This window comes from Lynx rufus, unplaced genomic scaffold (assembly GCF_022079265.1).
Source record: "Lynx rufus isolate CCGP_SWC_20201006 ecotype Redwood Valley unplaced genomic scaffold, mLynRuf1.p SCAF_7, whole genome shotgun sequence".
In the NCBI taxonomy this organism is placed as follows: domain Eukaryota; kingdom Metazoa; phylum Chordata; class Mammalia; order Carnivora; family Felidae; genus Lynx; species Lynx rufus.
Window position 1 is genome coordinate 49,950,311 of NW_025814889.1, and position 15,479 is coordinate 49,965,789.

The 15,479-nt window shown below is 35.5% G+C and overlaps 1 protein-coding gene across 1 annotated transcript in view; it reads right to left on the bottom strand.

Annotated features, from left to right (window-relative positions):
- Positions 1-15,479, bottom strand: part of SLC15A5 (solute carrier family 15 member 5) — an 84,480-nt gene that overhangs the window by 34,333 nt on the left and 34,668 nt on the right. The window contains exon 5 of the mRNA XM_047065543.1: positions 14,642-14,828. Within this exon, the coding sequence (XP_046921499.1) occupies positions 14,642-14,828 (187 nt within the window). The remainder of the gene's footprint in view (positions 1-14,641; positions 14,829-15,479) is intronic.

Here is a 15,479-nt window from a genome sequence, read left to right on the forward strand (position 1 = left end):
AGATGGCCTCTGGAAAGTTATTTAACCTCATTATCACTTTCCTCAGCTCTAATATGGGGTTAGTGATGCTGACTTTGTAGGGTGACAATGAGATTTAAAGCAGAGACTATATTGGTATTATTATAACAGTTCCTGGTAGCAATAGGAACCAATTATTAAAAATAAAGCAATAGTTTTGAATTTTTGTCCTCAGATAAGATAGATTGGTTTTGATGATTTTTAAAATTTATATGAATCAAAAATACTTTGGAGAAAATTTAAAATAAAATTATCTCTTCGTAAGGGTTGAATCATTTAAAAAATGGTTTTGAAATAATCTATAAGTATTTTCAGTCCTCAGTTTTCTGACATTTCTGTAATCTTTTCAGACAAAGTAAAGCAGCCATTAGAGAATTAAAATCTAGAAACTTTTGTTTAGAAAAAGAGATAGTAAAGGTGAATTAGCTAGTAAAGAGTGTAAATGGAGGCAATTACTCAAAAAGTAGCCTACCTCTTCTTTTCCTTTTACTCTTGAGGAATTAGCTACAGAAGTTTGGTTGAAAATGAGTAGGGATTTTGTTACAATTTTGTTACAGGTTATATCCACTGCAACCATTCCATTTCTCAATTTATCATTCATATTACTGGACTTAATCCCATCGTTAGAGCAGAGGCAGACTTTAGCTTGATGGAGTTTACTTGAAATTTAGAGATAGTCACATTTTGCTAACTTGCATAAAATTTCAGATAAGGCAAAGCTTTCAATTCAAAAAAATCAATCTAATGTTTAAATAGCTTAGTGTTTGTTTTGGTTGATAGAGAAACTGGTAGGTAAATTTTTTGATTATATCTCAGCATTTAAATGTATCCATAAAGTCTGCTCTTTACTGAGACCCTGAGAAATAGAAGGTGTAAAAGGGGGGGGGGGATCTGAATAACAAAATATTTGAGGAATTTTTAATTCATTTTTATTTTAAATTAGTTCCATAAAGGCCCATTCATAGTGAAGTAGAGATTTTGGTTCTTTAAACAGCTCATATAAAAAGTTTGAATTTCAGATCTACTTTTATACTTTTCAGATTATCTACTTTTCAGATCACATTCACCACACAATTGCATTTATTTAGGTTACTTGGCACATTACAGACTCATCAGAAAAAGAGCTAATATGTCAATTCAATTTAATATTTACTCTCTTCTTGCTATATGCAAGGCAGTATATTAGGCACAGCTGAGGATACAGGATGAGAAAATGTCTGTTCTTAGCCATTTCAGATTCATATTCAATTGGGGAATGTAGGAAAAACTTATTTCTAGTTGGGAAGGTGAGAGAAATAATTTTATGCTTTGAAGAAAGAAAGGCATCCATATGAAGAGGTGATGGCAGCATCATTGGCATGAGCAAAAGCACAGAGTTGTGAAGAGTCAGATTTTCAGAATAGTGAGAAACAAGTTATTTGGGAATCAAGGGACAAGATAGATTGAGGTCAGATCGTAAGAGGCATTAAATATATTTTAAAGGAATTTCTAAATTACTCTGAAGATAATGGAATCATTGAAGATATGAGACACAAGTGAAATGATTATAACTGTCATTTGGGATGATTACTCTAAAGGCTACATGCTAGTTCATAGGATGGGAGACAGAGTGGAGGCAGAAGACAGTTAGGAAGTTTAAAAAATAATCTTGATAAAGTATAGTAGGGGCTTGAGTTATAATCAGGGCTCCCACTTCCAGGAAACATTGCGAATAGAAACGTAAGAATCAGTAGATTCCACTGATAAAACCATAGCAAGAGCAAGAAAGAAGCAGATGTCAACGTTGAATATGAATCCAGTTGACTATAAAGATGATAGTGCCAATAATATAAATAAGATCCATGATAGATAGGCATAACATGAATTTGATTTTGAGTTGAGTTGGAGATACAAAGAAATAATTTAAAGAGGAGTGCTCAGAAAACAATTGAAAATGTGAATCATAGGTCAGAAGCCTGGTTGAGTCAAAAGATAAAGATTAATGAATCATCTACATGGAATTGAAATTTAAGGTCAGGTGAAATTAAAAAATGACTGGGGAGAGAAGAGAACATCTAAGCAATGCCTTCAGACATATTTGCATTTGGGGGCAAGAAAAAGAGCTAAAACCACTGAAAGAAAGGTCAGAAAGATGGGCAATCTCTAAAGGAAGTTTTCAAAGAAGAGGTTACACAAAACAGAACTTTTGATCTTTCCTTACTTCTTCATTCTTCCCCATCTCTTCCAGTACCTTCATGCACTCAAGGCAGAAATTTGGGATCCTCTGTCTTTCCCAAATATATTATTAAGTTATCCAGATTCTATTTGAAAATATACTGTGAATGAACCTGCTTCTCTTCATAGCTACTGTCATCATTGTAGTCCAAGTCATTATTATTTTGAAACCAGACTATGTGCAATAGCATGATTAATGGTCTTCCTATTTTCACTCTTGCCCACCTGTAATCTATTAAGCACCTAACATTCAGGGTGATCTTATATAAATGCAAATTCAATGTTACTCTTCTGCTTCAATTCCTTCTCTAGGTTTCCATACAGTTAAGATGAAATCCCAAATCTTTCACATGGTCTTTATGATCTTTCTTGTACTTATCGCTTCACTCTCATTGCTTGCTACTTTCTCCTCTCGGACCATTTTTCAGCCAATTTTTTTGTTCTTGACTATCTTAAACTCTTTGCCATCTTAGAGATTTTGCTTTGCTCTTCACTCTATCTGAAACATTTTGTCCTACTGTTTACTTTCCCAGTCTCACCATTGATATTCAGTATATTACTGAAAATCCTAGCCAAAACAATTAGGCAAAAAGAAGAAATAAGAGCCATTCAAAGCAGGAAAAAAGTAAACAATTTGTTTGATTTCATATGTAGAAAATACTAAAGAATACATACACACAAATTGTTAGAATTAATCAACAAGTTCAGTAAAGTTTCATGATACAAAATCAACATAAATATCACTTGTGTTTCTACACACTAACAATGAACTATTTGAAAAAGAAATTAAGTGGGGTGCTGGGTGGCTCAGAAGGTTGAACATCTAACTCTTGATTTGGGTTCAGATCATGAACCCAGGGTCGTGGAATTGAGCCTCATGTCAGGCTCTGTGCTGAGCATGGAACCTACTTGGGACTCTCTCTCTCTCTCTCTCTCTCTCTCTCTCTCTCTCTCTCTCCCTCTCTCCCCCCACCGTCCTTCTCCCCCACTCACACATTCTATTCTCTAAAATAAAAAAAAAGAAAGAAAGAAAAGAAATTAAGAGAATGATCCCATTTACAATAACAACAAAAAGAATAAAATACTTTGGAATAAATTTAACCAAAGTGACAAAAGACTTATACACTGAAAGCTCTAAAACATGGATCAAAAAAATTAGAGTTGGTATAAATAAATAGAAAGACATCATATGTTCATGGATTGGAAGAATTAATATTGTTAAAATATCCATATTACCTAAAGTGATCTACAAATTCAATTCAATCTTCATTAAAATCCCAATGACATTTTTTTATAGACACCAAAGTCAACAATTCTAAAATTCATATGTAACCACAAAAGACCCCAAATAGCCAAAGTAATTTTAAGCAAGAACTACCCTGGTGCCCTCACACTTCCTGATTTTGAAATATATTACAAATGTACAAAAATCAAAGCAATATGGTAGTGGTATAAAAACAGACATATAGACCAATGGAACAGAATAGAGAACCCAAAAATAAACCCATGCGTATGTGGTTATCTGATCTTTGACAAAGGTGCCAGAAATATACAATGGGGATAAGATAGTCTCATGTGGTATTGGGAAAACAGAATATCCACCTGCAGAAAAAATGAAATTTGACCTTTATCTTATATCACACAAAAAATTAAATGAAAATGGATTAGACTTAAACATAAGACCTGCAACTGTAAAACTCCTAGAAGAAAATATAGAGGAAAAGCAATGGTCTTGGTGATTTCTTTGACATGATACCAAAAGCACAAGGCACAAAAAAAAAAAAAAAAAAAGCAAAATTGACAAATGGGACTACATCAAAGTAAAAAGCTTTTTCATAACAAAGGAAACAAAATGAAAAGGAAATCTATGAAAAGGGTGAAAGTATTTGCAAACCGCATATCTGATAAAGAGTTAAAACCCAAAATATGTAGAGAACTTCTACAACTCAATGTCAAAAAACTCAAATAATCTGATTTAAAAATGGGCAAAGGAACTGATCAGACACTTATCCAAAGACAGAAAAAGTCAACAGGTATATGAAAAGGTACTCAACATCACTAATCATCAGACAAATGCAAATCAAAACTACAATGAGATATCAGCTTACACCAGTCAAGACAGCTATTATGAAAAACAGAAGATAACAAGTGTTGGTAAGGGTGTGGAGAATAAACTGGTATAGCCACTATGGAAAACAATATGGAGATTCACAAAAATTAAAAAAGGAACTACCGTATGATCTAGCAATCCCAACTCTGGGTATATATCCAAAGGAATTGAAATCAGAATCTTGAGATATCTCCATTTTCGTGTTCACTGCAGCATTATTCACAATAGTCAAGACACGGATGCAAACTAAATGTCCATGAATGGGCAAATGGATAAAGAAAATGTGTCATAGACATGCAACAAAATATTATTCAATCTTAAAAAAGAGAGAAATCCCACCATTTGTGTAATGTGAATGAACCTGGAGATTATTACACTATGTGAAATAAACCAGACACAGAATGACAAATACTACATAATATCACATATATGTGCAATATAAAATAATCATGCTATGAGCTTAAAGAGTCAGAGAGTAGAATGAAGTTGCCATGGTCTGGAATGAGGAAGATATGGGAAAGTATTTGTCAAAGGGTACAAAGTTTCAGTTATTCTAGGTGAGGAAGCCCTGGAGATCTATCATACAGCATAGTGCCTATAGTTTATAATACTCTGTTGCATACTTAAAATTTACTAAGAAGACAGAGCTTGTGTTCTTATCACACACACAAAATTATAATTAGTATCTATATTTTATTTTATAAATATAATTATATTTTATCACCTATAATAAATATTATACATAATAAATAATATATTTTAGAAGTCTAATATATGCTTTATATTATTATTACAAATTAATAAATAAAGAAGGCAGAAGGAAACTTTTAGAGATGATCTACATGTGTATGGCATAGATTATGTGATGGATTCATAGACGTATACTTATCTCCAAACTCATCAAACTGTAACCATTATATATGTACAGCTTCTGTGGGTCAATCGTACCTCAATAAAGTTTTTTTTTTAAAAGAGACTTATTGGATTATTTTAGGAGGATCCAACAATATTGTAATTAATAGGAGTTGAAAACAAAAATACAGAGAAAATGAAGGAGAAGAAATTCTATTTTAAAAATAAAAGAAAATTTCTCTGATTGAGAGAAGAATGAGAATACCTGGTGAATAGTGTGATGGTTGAAAAGACCTTTACCAGGGCACAATAACATGGCAACTTAGAATATCACTTATAGAACACTCCACTTAGGAAAAGAGGTCATAAACACAGGAAAGAGCATCGGAAGGGCACGAGGCCTTTCAACAGTCCTTCAGGTGTGTGGATCACAATAGAGCAATAGCTTTAAAATTCTGAAGAAGGGTGCCTGGGTGGCTCAGTCGGTTGAGCAGTCGACTCTTGATTTCAGCTCAGGTCATGGTCTCATAGTTTGCAGGTTCCAACCCCACATCTGGCTCTGTGCTGAGAGTGTGGAGCCTGCTTGGATTCTCTCTCTGTTGCTCTCTCTCTCCTCTCCCTGACTTTATTTCTCTCTCTGTCTCAAAATAAATAAGTAAACTTAAAAAAATTAAAAATAAATAAAATTTTGAAGAAAAATTCTTTTCAACCCACAATTCTATGTACAGTGAATTAATCAAGGGTAAGGGTAAAAAGAAGGCTTTTCAAGCCATATAAATTCTTGGAAAACTTGCTTCCCATATACCTTTCATAGGAAGTTGCTAAAAGATAAATGGTAATGAAAAAGGAAGTAAGTCAAGAAAGAGGAAGAGGTAATTAGAAATCTAACAAGAAAGAGCACCATGCTGCTGTTCCTAAGGGCCACAGTCAAGACAGAATGAGGACATAGAAGTCTGTGAGAAGATCACCAGAGGAAAAAGAGCCTTTAGTATATTATCTTATATGTTTTAGCACTGGGACAAAGCTGGTGATGGGATGATGAAATTGGTAGAGCAGTTTGAGAATTAACAAAACGATTTTGGGGGCACCTGGGTGGCTTACTCGGTTATGTGTCTGACTTCAGCTCAGGTCATGATCTTGTGGTTTGTGAGTTTGAACCCCATGTTGGGTTCTGTGCTGACAGCTAGGAGCCCAGAGCCTGTCCAGGCTGTTTAAAAAAACAAATAATTAAAAAATTTTTTTTGATGTGTTTTATTTTATTTTTAAGAGAGAGAGAGAGAGAGAGAGGGAGAGAGAGCATGAGCAGGGAAAGGGCAGAGAGAGAGGGAGACACAGGATCTGAAGCAGGTGCTTGACTCTGAACTGTCAGCACAGAGCCCCATGCAGGGCTCGACTCACAAACTGTGAGATCATGACCTGAGCTGAAGTTGGACGCTTAACCAACTGAGCCACCCAGGTGCCCCTCATATACTTTTTAAATATAGAAAATAAATGTTTATATAAGACAATTTAATTCTTTGATTTTGCCATGAGTGTGTGTGTGTGTGTGTGTGTGTGTGTGTAAAACTGATTGCTGATTTAAATAAAAATATTCTATAATCATATTATTTAGCAATATTAACTTATACAAACAACACATAAAGATCTGCCTCTGGGAACCTTGACTGGATGGTGGAGAAAGCCAGAGCTAGAGACCGGTACTTACTATTATAAGGCTTTCAGTATTATTTGTTTACTAACCTACACGTTTCCCTGAATCAAAGATAAATTCAACTCTAAGAAGAAACACTTTTTTATGTATCATTTAGATAGGAAGAAATGCTTATGTAACACAATTTCAGAGATGACTTTATACATATATATGGTATTGCCGTGGAGTGAATTATGTTCCTTCAAAATTCATTTATTGATGTCCTAACCTCCAATGTGACTATTTGAATACAGGTTTTTAGAGAGCTAATTAAGGTTAAAAGAAGTCAGAAGGGTGGGGCCCTAATCCAATAAAACTAGTGTCCTTAGAAGAAGAGGAAAAGACATGATGTCTGTGCATGAGTAGAGGAAAGGCCATATGAAGACATATCGAGAACAGGGCCATCTGCAAGCCAAGAATAGAGGCCTCAGGAAAAATCAAATCTTCCTACACTTTGATCTTGGACTTTTACCATCCAGAACTGTGAGAAAAAAATTTCTGTTAGTTAAGCCACCTTAATAAGCCACCTGTGGTATTTTGTTATGGCAGCTATAGCAAACTAATGCATGTATGTTCAGGCATTACATAAAAATTCAGTTGTTCAAATTGCACGAATTATATTGTCCATGATAATCATGTCAACTGTAAAGAAAGTGTTGAGGTAGGTAAGAATAAGTTTTCAAACTTTCTTGTTTTAGAATTTGAATTCTATGAGAATCTTCTATGATACCCTTCATCCTCACTAATTTAGGATCATCCGAGAAAAAAACATCATGTCCGCCCCCTCACTACTCTTTTTTTGGTTATCTCCTTGTACTATGTAAAAAAGGTTATATTTTATTCAGAAAAGTTTATAACATTAGAGGCAATAGCTTAGACAAGATATTAGCAATTTTTTTTCTCTAAAGGCTCAGTAATAAACATTTTAGATTTTGTAAGGCAAAGGGCAAAATTTTGGAGATACGTCTGCAACAAGAGATAGAATATGTTTCTACAAATTTTCTATTGATGAAATTCAAAGTAATAATTCTTTTGGGGAGGTGATGGAATTTCACTTAATTGGTGTTTAGTTATCATTTCTTAGGGCACCTTGTGACTTAGTCAGTTAAGCGTCTGACTCTTGATTTCAGCTCAGGTCACGATTTCATGGTTTGTGAGTTTGAGCCCTGCTTTGGGCTCTGTGTTGACAGCGTGAAGCCTGCTTGGGATCCTGTCTGTCTGTCTGTCTGTCTGTCTCTCTCTCTCTCTCTCTCTTTCTGCCCCTCCCCTGCTCTCTGTCTCTCTCTCACACAAAATAAATAAATAAACATTAAAATTTTTTTAAATGTTATTGTTTCTTTTCATGAGATGAATAGCAAATGTTCATCTGTGAAAATAATTCTTAGTTTGCAGGCAGTGTAAAAACAAATGGTGGGCCAGATTTGGCCCTGGATTAGTCATCAGCTTTTATTGTCTACTCTGGCCTGATGAGAAATTGGGGCAGTTTTCCCTGGGCTCCTGCTCCCTGTACACAGGCATGAAGCACGACAGAGTGGTCTTTTGGTCTCTTTCTCTGTCCTTGATACTCAAAGAGTAGTCTCTGGCCAGCAGCACTTGGTATTACTTGGGAACTTGCTAGACACACAGAATCTCCAGCTCCACCCTAGAAGGACTGAATCAGATCTGTGTTTAAATAAGAACCTCAGAGATGCCAGTACACATTAAATTTTGAGAAGTATGACTCTAGCATAAAGCACTATGAGACCTAATGTAGCAAAATCCAATGAAAGACGGTTCTCCAGACAATTTTGAGCAAAACACAAATATTTAACTCATTTACCCAGATATTTTAGGGCAAAGCATATTTTTACCTGAAGGATCTAGATAACTACATTTGCTTTTTATTTGCCACTGCTCTCTGATGCTAGTGAAAAATGACTTTCTTAAAATTCAAAACAAAGTTTGATTCTAACCTAAATTTAATCCATTCCATTTTATTCTTAACTTGTATGAGATCATAACTCGTCTGAAGCACAGTGCAGTTTATCAGAATGTACACATTTAAAACTTCTAGCAGATCTGTATTTACAAGATAAAGCACATGGTTCCAAAGGAGATATTATATGCAGATAAATAATGTATGTTTTAATATTGGCTGTGTGGTTGTAGACAAGTCCATAAGAGTCTTGAAGCTCTTATAGTTTATTCTATTATCCTGCCATGTAATAATTTTCCAAATTAGACAACAATGAAATAAAGGAAAGTCAGAATTTATTCAAACATTGCCATTTCACACTGAAGCAAAATCTAATACTAAAAAACAGATATGTTAAGTTTCTTCAGTTATTGGTTAAATTTACTGACTGAGGAAACTATGGGTGTTTTTTTATGGGTAGTCTGATATATGAGTCTCTGATATGTAACACAACTGTGTGTATGAAATTCTATTGAGCCTTGATCCATGATTTTGGCAAATTTCCAGAATAAGAAATTTGCTCATGTGAGGACATACTGGTGTCCATAAACCACTCTCACAGAGACAACTATAATTTTATTGTCATATGTATCTTTTGCCTTTGCAGAAGATATTACTTACCCACTGTAAGAATGGCATGTTTTTTACATTTATTGTTCCTATTACTGGTATGTTCCTATATTTGAATTGAGCTACTCATATTGTGTCTTTTGTTGCTCTGTAGACCACTGGAACTCAATTCAGGAGATTCAGCTTCAGTTTGTGTTTTAATTTCTAAGTATGGAGCAGGTAACTCATTATATAGAGATCAGATATACACATGTATCTATTAAGATATCAATTATCACTTCAGATGGTGTATTAGATGGTCTATGTTACCTCAAATATAATCCATTGTTGATGTCCACTCTAAAGGTAAGAACGTGAGAACATTAATGTGTGTTATTTTTTTTTTTAGAGAGAGAGAAAGAGAGCATGAGTGGGGAAGAGGGGCAGAGAATCTTAAGCAGGCTCCACACCTGATGTGGAGCTTGATCCCACGACCCTGGGTTATTTAAAAAAAAATTTTTTTTAATGTTTATTCATTTTTTGAGAGAGAGAGAGAGAGACAGAGCATGAGTGGGGGAGGGGCAGAGAGAGAGGGAGACACAGAATCTGAAGCAGGCTCCAGGCTCTGAGCTGTCAGCAGAGAGCCTGATGTGGAGCTCGAACTCATGAACCGTGAGATCATGACCTGGCCAAAGTCGGATGCTCAACTGACTGAGCCACCCATTTATGAAACAAATGAACAATCGAATGAATGAATTATTCAGGCTAGATATTTATACATTACTTCTTTTAGTATTTACAGTTCCTCTCATCAGGTATTTTCAATGAGTATGTACTGTGATTGTTTTGAAAAACATGCATCAGTTCTAAAACTACAACAACAAAAATGTGGTTTTGCTAAAATAATCCTACTTTCAATGAAGGTGATTGGACCCCGACTCAATTTTTAATTTATCAAGTGCTTTGGCTCCAGTCAAAAAAGGAGTCTTTTATCACTGCTAATTATTAGAACAAGTAGAGTCACTGGTTATGTAAAAAGTGACCAAAACCTTGGCTGTCCCTACATCATAAAGGACTTGGAGTTAATTTGAATTTTCAAGTTTTTATTTTAAGGAGCAAGGTCTGGGAGATATTTGAATATACTTCATCCACATTTCAAATTAAATGTTATTTAAAAGCCAAGATAATTGCTACCTACTGTGTTGCACACTTCTGCTTTATGTAAGACTTAATAACAATCTTAATTAGGCTAATTTTAGTCAGATTAATACTTGTGTATGTCAGCACTAACTACTAAATACCACATACTGCAGGATTTTAATTAATGCTAAGGAAAGGAAATACTCACAGTGTAAACATTTTTGAACTGAAAAAGGCTAAAATGAAGTACGTCCAATTATGACGAGGATAAATCACAATATCCCTGATTTTAGATTTTAGGTAAATTAAGGTTGACTTTTAAACAGATACATCTGCTCACATGTCGTGTTAGGAAGATACAGAGGAAGATATTAGGAAGATAAAACTCAGAGCATATCAAGCCTTTGCCTTTCACAGTTCCGGAAGGGTTGGAGATTTTTTTTTTTTTTAATTTTTTTTTTCAACGTGTATTTATTTTTGGGACAGAGAGAGACAGAGCATGAACGGGGGAGGGGCAGAGAGAGAGGGAGACACAGAATCGGAAACAGGCTCCAGGCTCTGAGCCATCAGCCCAGAGCCCGACGCGGGGCTCGAACTCACGGAGTGCGAGATCGTGACCTGGCTGAAGTCAGACGCTTAACCGACTGCGCCACCCAGGCGCCCCTGGAGATTTTTTTTATTGTTAGTACTGTGATATACTTTTTGATGGCTGTAGGTGATAAACTCAAGACTGTCGTATCTTGAATCAGAAACCCTTCTTTCGTTGCATTGTTTATGAGCTAGATAGAGAAAGTAAGTTTATTTTTTTCCTTTATTAAATTTCTAGCTTGACCAACTGAGATTTCCCCATCCCTCACCCTTGTCCTGGGCTGTGATGATCCACGTCAAACATGAGGCATCTGCACTGTCTGTACCATCTGCCTCCTTCAGTAGGACAGTCCTTTCAAGGGGAATGACTGGATGTGAAAGAGAGTGGGGTGTCTAAGCAGTAACTGCCCGTTGTAGTGATGAAAGGGTTTTTTTCATTCATATCATAGCCTTAATTAGAAATAGCAGTAAGGATTCCAAATTAACAATGGTAATGTAACTACTATAATCTAGCAGTCATTTATAGCTCGTAAGTAGAATAATAATAATAATAATAATAATAATAATGCAATGGCCTTAGAATTAGAAGACTTGAATTCAAATGGAACTTACTCTCTTTGAGACTCTTGATTTATTAAATGACGGTTTATCATGAGGCTAAATGGGATATGTATAGGAAGTGCCTAGGTTCAAATTAGGAACTCATACACATTTGTTCACAATGGATGTACTTATATATTTCACTCACATTTTCAAGGAACTTGGGTTTAAAGTGAAAGGAAATTTTAATATTAGACTAACTCAGTTATGTACATTACCACAAAAAAATGTACCCAAGACTTGTGCTTGTATGTCCTGATAAAACTTGTTAATCTTCCATAATCATAAGCAGAAATATGGAGAACTTCAGCAAACATCTAGTTTTAAAAATGCATATCATCACACTTTTTTTATACTCCCATAGCAAAATATTATGCAAATAAATGAACAAGTATGTAAATGAACAAATGAATGGAGCCTGGCTTAGAAACAACTGAATTCAGTATGCTGTACTCAAAGGAACATATCTTAGTTGTTTTTTTTTTTTTTTAATGAGTCTAGTTTTTCCTTTTTTCCCATCCAACAAGTCTGCTACCAATCTTGAAGGGGAATATTTAGTTCATATACATGAGATATGTTAGATAACTCTGCCTAACTTTCCTCCATCCATAAAAAACATACCCCTTTTAAAGAATAGACATGATTAAATATGCAAGAGTGGAGAATTGTCCAAGAGAAATTTGCTCATATTTAAAATGAATTTAAGATATCTTATTTTCAGGAAGGACTTCTAACGTAGTTCTTTCAGCCATGTTGCATAGCATATTTTCCTAAAATGGCCCAATTTTTTTTAATTAGTAATTAAGCATAATTTGGGAGCTCAGACTGGTTTTACGTTATACTAGACAAGACTGCCAAAGTTTTTGGCATTTTGCAATATAAATTTATCCCCATTTTGTCCTGTATTCATTCTGTTTTAATAGTGTACTTGCTGAAGGTATGTACAATCTCTTGTTTCTTGTTTTATCTTGAAATAGTGTTGGGCATTCACTAAATATTGGTTTTGGAATTTCTACATTGGCAAACCAAAAAGCACTTTTTAAGATTTAAGGATTGTCAAAACCTATTAAGATGTATAAATAATGTTGGGGTTAGCCTCTTAAGAACTAAATCAAAAAAAAGGTTATTTGCTAAAGGCCTCTATAACTGGAGATAACAAAATAAACCAAGGTAAATTACAAATCTACCTTGACATGTGATCTGAAGTGATCTTGTCGATGGCTTTGGTAAATAACAGGAAGCATGCTCCCTAAAAGTAACTTCTACAAACAGAGAAACAGCTGAAAAATATAGTAACGGATTACTAAAAGGCTGCATGGTCTCCACTGATCTCTAAAGAGGAAGAATTATTAATAAAAATAGGTTAACCAAGAGAAGAGAATCTTCTAGATGCCTGACCCTGAATAGTTCAATGGAGTTATTTCTTAAGTAGACACTGAAACATTAGGTTACCATCATATGATATTTCTTAAGAGTTTAAAGTGCCTTTGCTTTCTGTTTTTGCCCACCAATTAGGCCTGTCCCCTACACATGATGATTCAATACTAGTTAACATTTATAGAACTTTCACTATGTGTCAGGATATGCTTCAGGCACTGATGTCATTCAGAGTGATTCTGAAAGTCTTCCAGAACAAAGGGACCCCAAATTTATGGAGGATATGCCCCTCAGTGAACGAAAGAAGTAAACTAGAGGACAAGAAAGGTTAAGTGGATTTTCAAGGTCGCCCACGTCTAGCTTAGCCACAGAGCACAGGCTGAGACCCAGATCTCCTGTTCTGGGGTTCAGCCTGGTTTTGCTGTACCAATGCCTCTTCCTGTTTCATGGCAGTGCTTGAGGGACAGGAGCAAGGCAGAGGAGAGTGTGATCCGAACGGTCTTCATCTCCTTCTCTCCCACTGCAGTCGGAGAAATTTTGTTTTATGGTTCTACTGATTGTGTTCTGGGTAAGATAACCTAATTTTTTTTCACTTTAAAAAATGAGAGTAGAACTTTAATGTTCTCACCATAACAACAAGAAAGCAGCAGTAATGTGAGGTAAAGGATGAGTTAACTAACCTTATTGCGGTAAACGCTTTGCAATATATCGATGTATCAAATCATTACATTGCGCACCTCAAATTTACACAATCTTATATGTCAAGTGAGCTGGAAGATTAATAAAACTGGAAAAAATGTTTGAAAATTATTGCTATATACCTTACTATTTGAATAAGTGTTATGAGAAGCTGTGAGTCACAGTACTAATCTTTAGGAAATTTTGCTACTGGTTCACAGGCTAATGCCTCCCAAGTTCAGCCAGACATTATTTTTGGGTTTCATTACCTGTGTTATTTTTTTTAAAGCTTGTTTGTTAATTAATTAAATAATTTTAACTATTTAGTTTTGAGAGAGAGAGTGAGAGAGAGACAGCATGAATGAGCATGAGGGGGGAGGGGAATGAGAGAGGGAGACAGAAGACCCAAAGCAGGCTCTGTGCTGACAGCAGAGAGCCCAGTGCAGGGCTTGAACTCACAAACTGTGAGATCATGACCTGACCCAAAGTCAAGAGTTGCACACTTAACTGACTGAGCCACCCAGGCACCCCTTCCTGTGTTGAGTTTTAAAAACATAGTCAGCACTGATTTAGAAATAAAGACCGCCTCAATTGAGGAAAGATTGGCCATTCGGTGGTCTTGGAAGTTTCATCATGCCTTTATATCAGCTGTGTCCTCTGAGGAGGTATAAAAGGATGGGAAGAAAATGGGGCACTGATGTCCGCAGAGAGACTTGAGAAGCTGCATGTTATGACTCTTGCATTCACTTTCCTCCCAATTTGTCAAAATCAGTCTCTACTCCACAACATATAGCTAGCTTAGACCTTAGCAGAGTGTTGTTTATTTTACAAAGTTGCAAACAATTCACCTGAGATGGTCAGTTGTACTTACTAATGCATGCCAACAGAAATGATCCATCTCTCTTAGACGGAAAGAGGTAGGTACTGAAATACTCCATAAAAGGAGCCAGAACTAGTAGTGGGAGAATGCTGACGACATTCATTGCTGCAATTGGCAGGAGAAATCCATCCAAATTCAGGTTAGAATTCATGGTCTGCACATAATATCCTGAAGGAATCTGTATTTGAGGGGGAAAGGAACTGGCATCAAGATAGTGATTTAACTTTGCAGACAGCATCCTGCAGATGATGTCCCTGCCCCTTGCACATACTCTGGGGCAGATGAGCTGGATGTTCCCCAGATCTTCAACGTCCCAACTATGAGCTGAGAAAAGGCAGCATGAGTTCTATTTAGTCTTTGGCAATACCACTGATTCTTTATGGAGGAAGCTTTTGTCCTTCAGTCTAACTTCTTACTTCTCCTATGGAAAGTGCTTAGGATGACACATAAGAAATCAAATGACGTATAAAAAATATATAACTTTGCATATAAACAAATAGACTTTTTTTCCCAAACAACAAACTAAAAACCAGTAGAAAGTATTAAGGATGTTTCTTTTTAACCTGATGAAAAAAATTGGGGGCTAGAAAAAAAATCCTTCAAATAGCATGTAGTTTGGTGACAAAATAGATAGGAATGATTTTTACTAAGAAGAGGGGCCCAGGGTAGAAACACAGCACTCGTAGCAGGTTGTCTTTGTGGGTTCCTTGGATTGGTTTCACTTCTACAATGAGAAGAGAACACAAAAAAAAGAGAAAAAATATATACTTGTGTTTACACTCTCGTTTTAAACTAAGTATGTGACACTGGAGGACCACAAAGGGGGCTG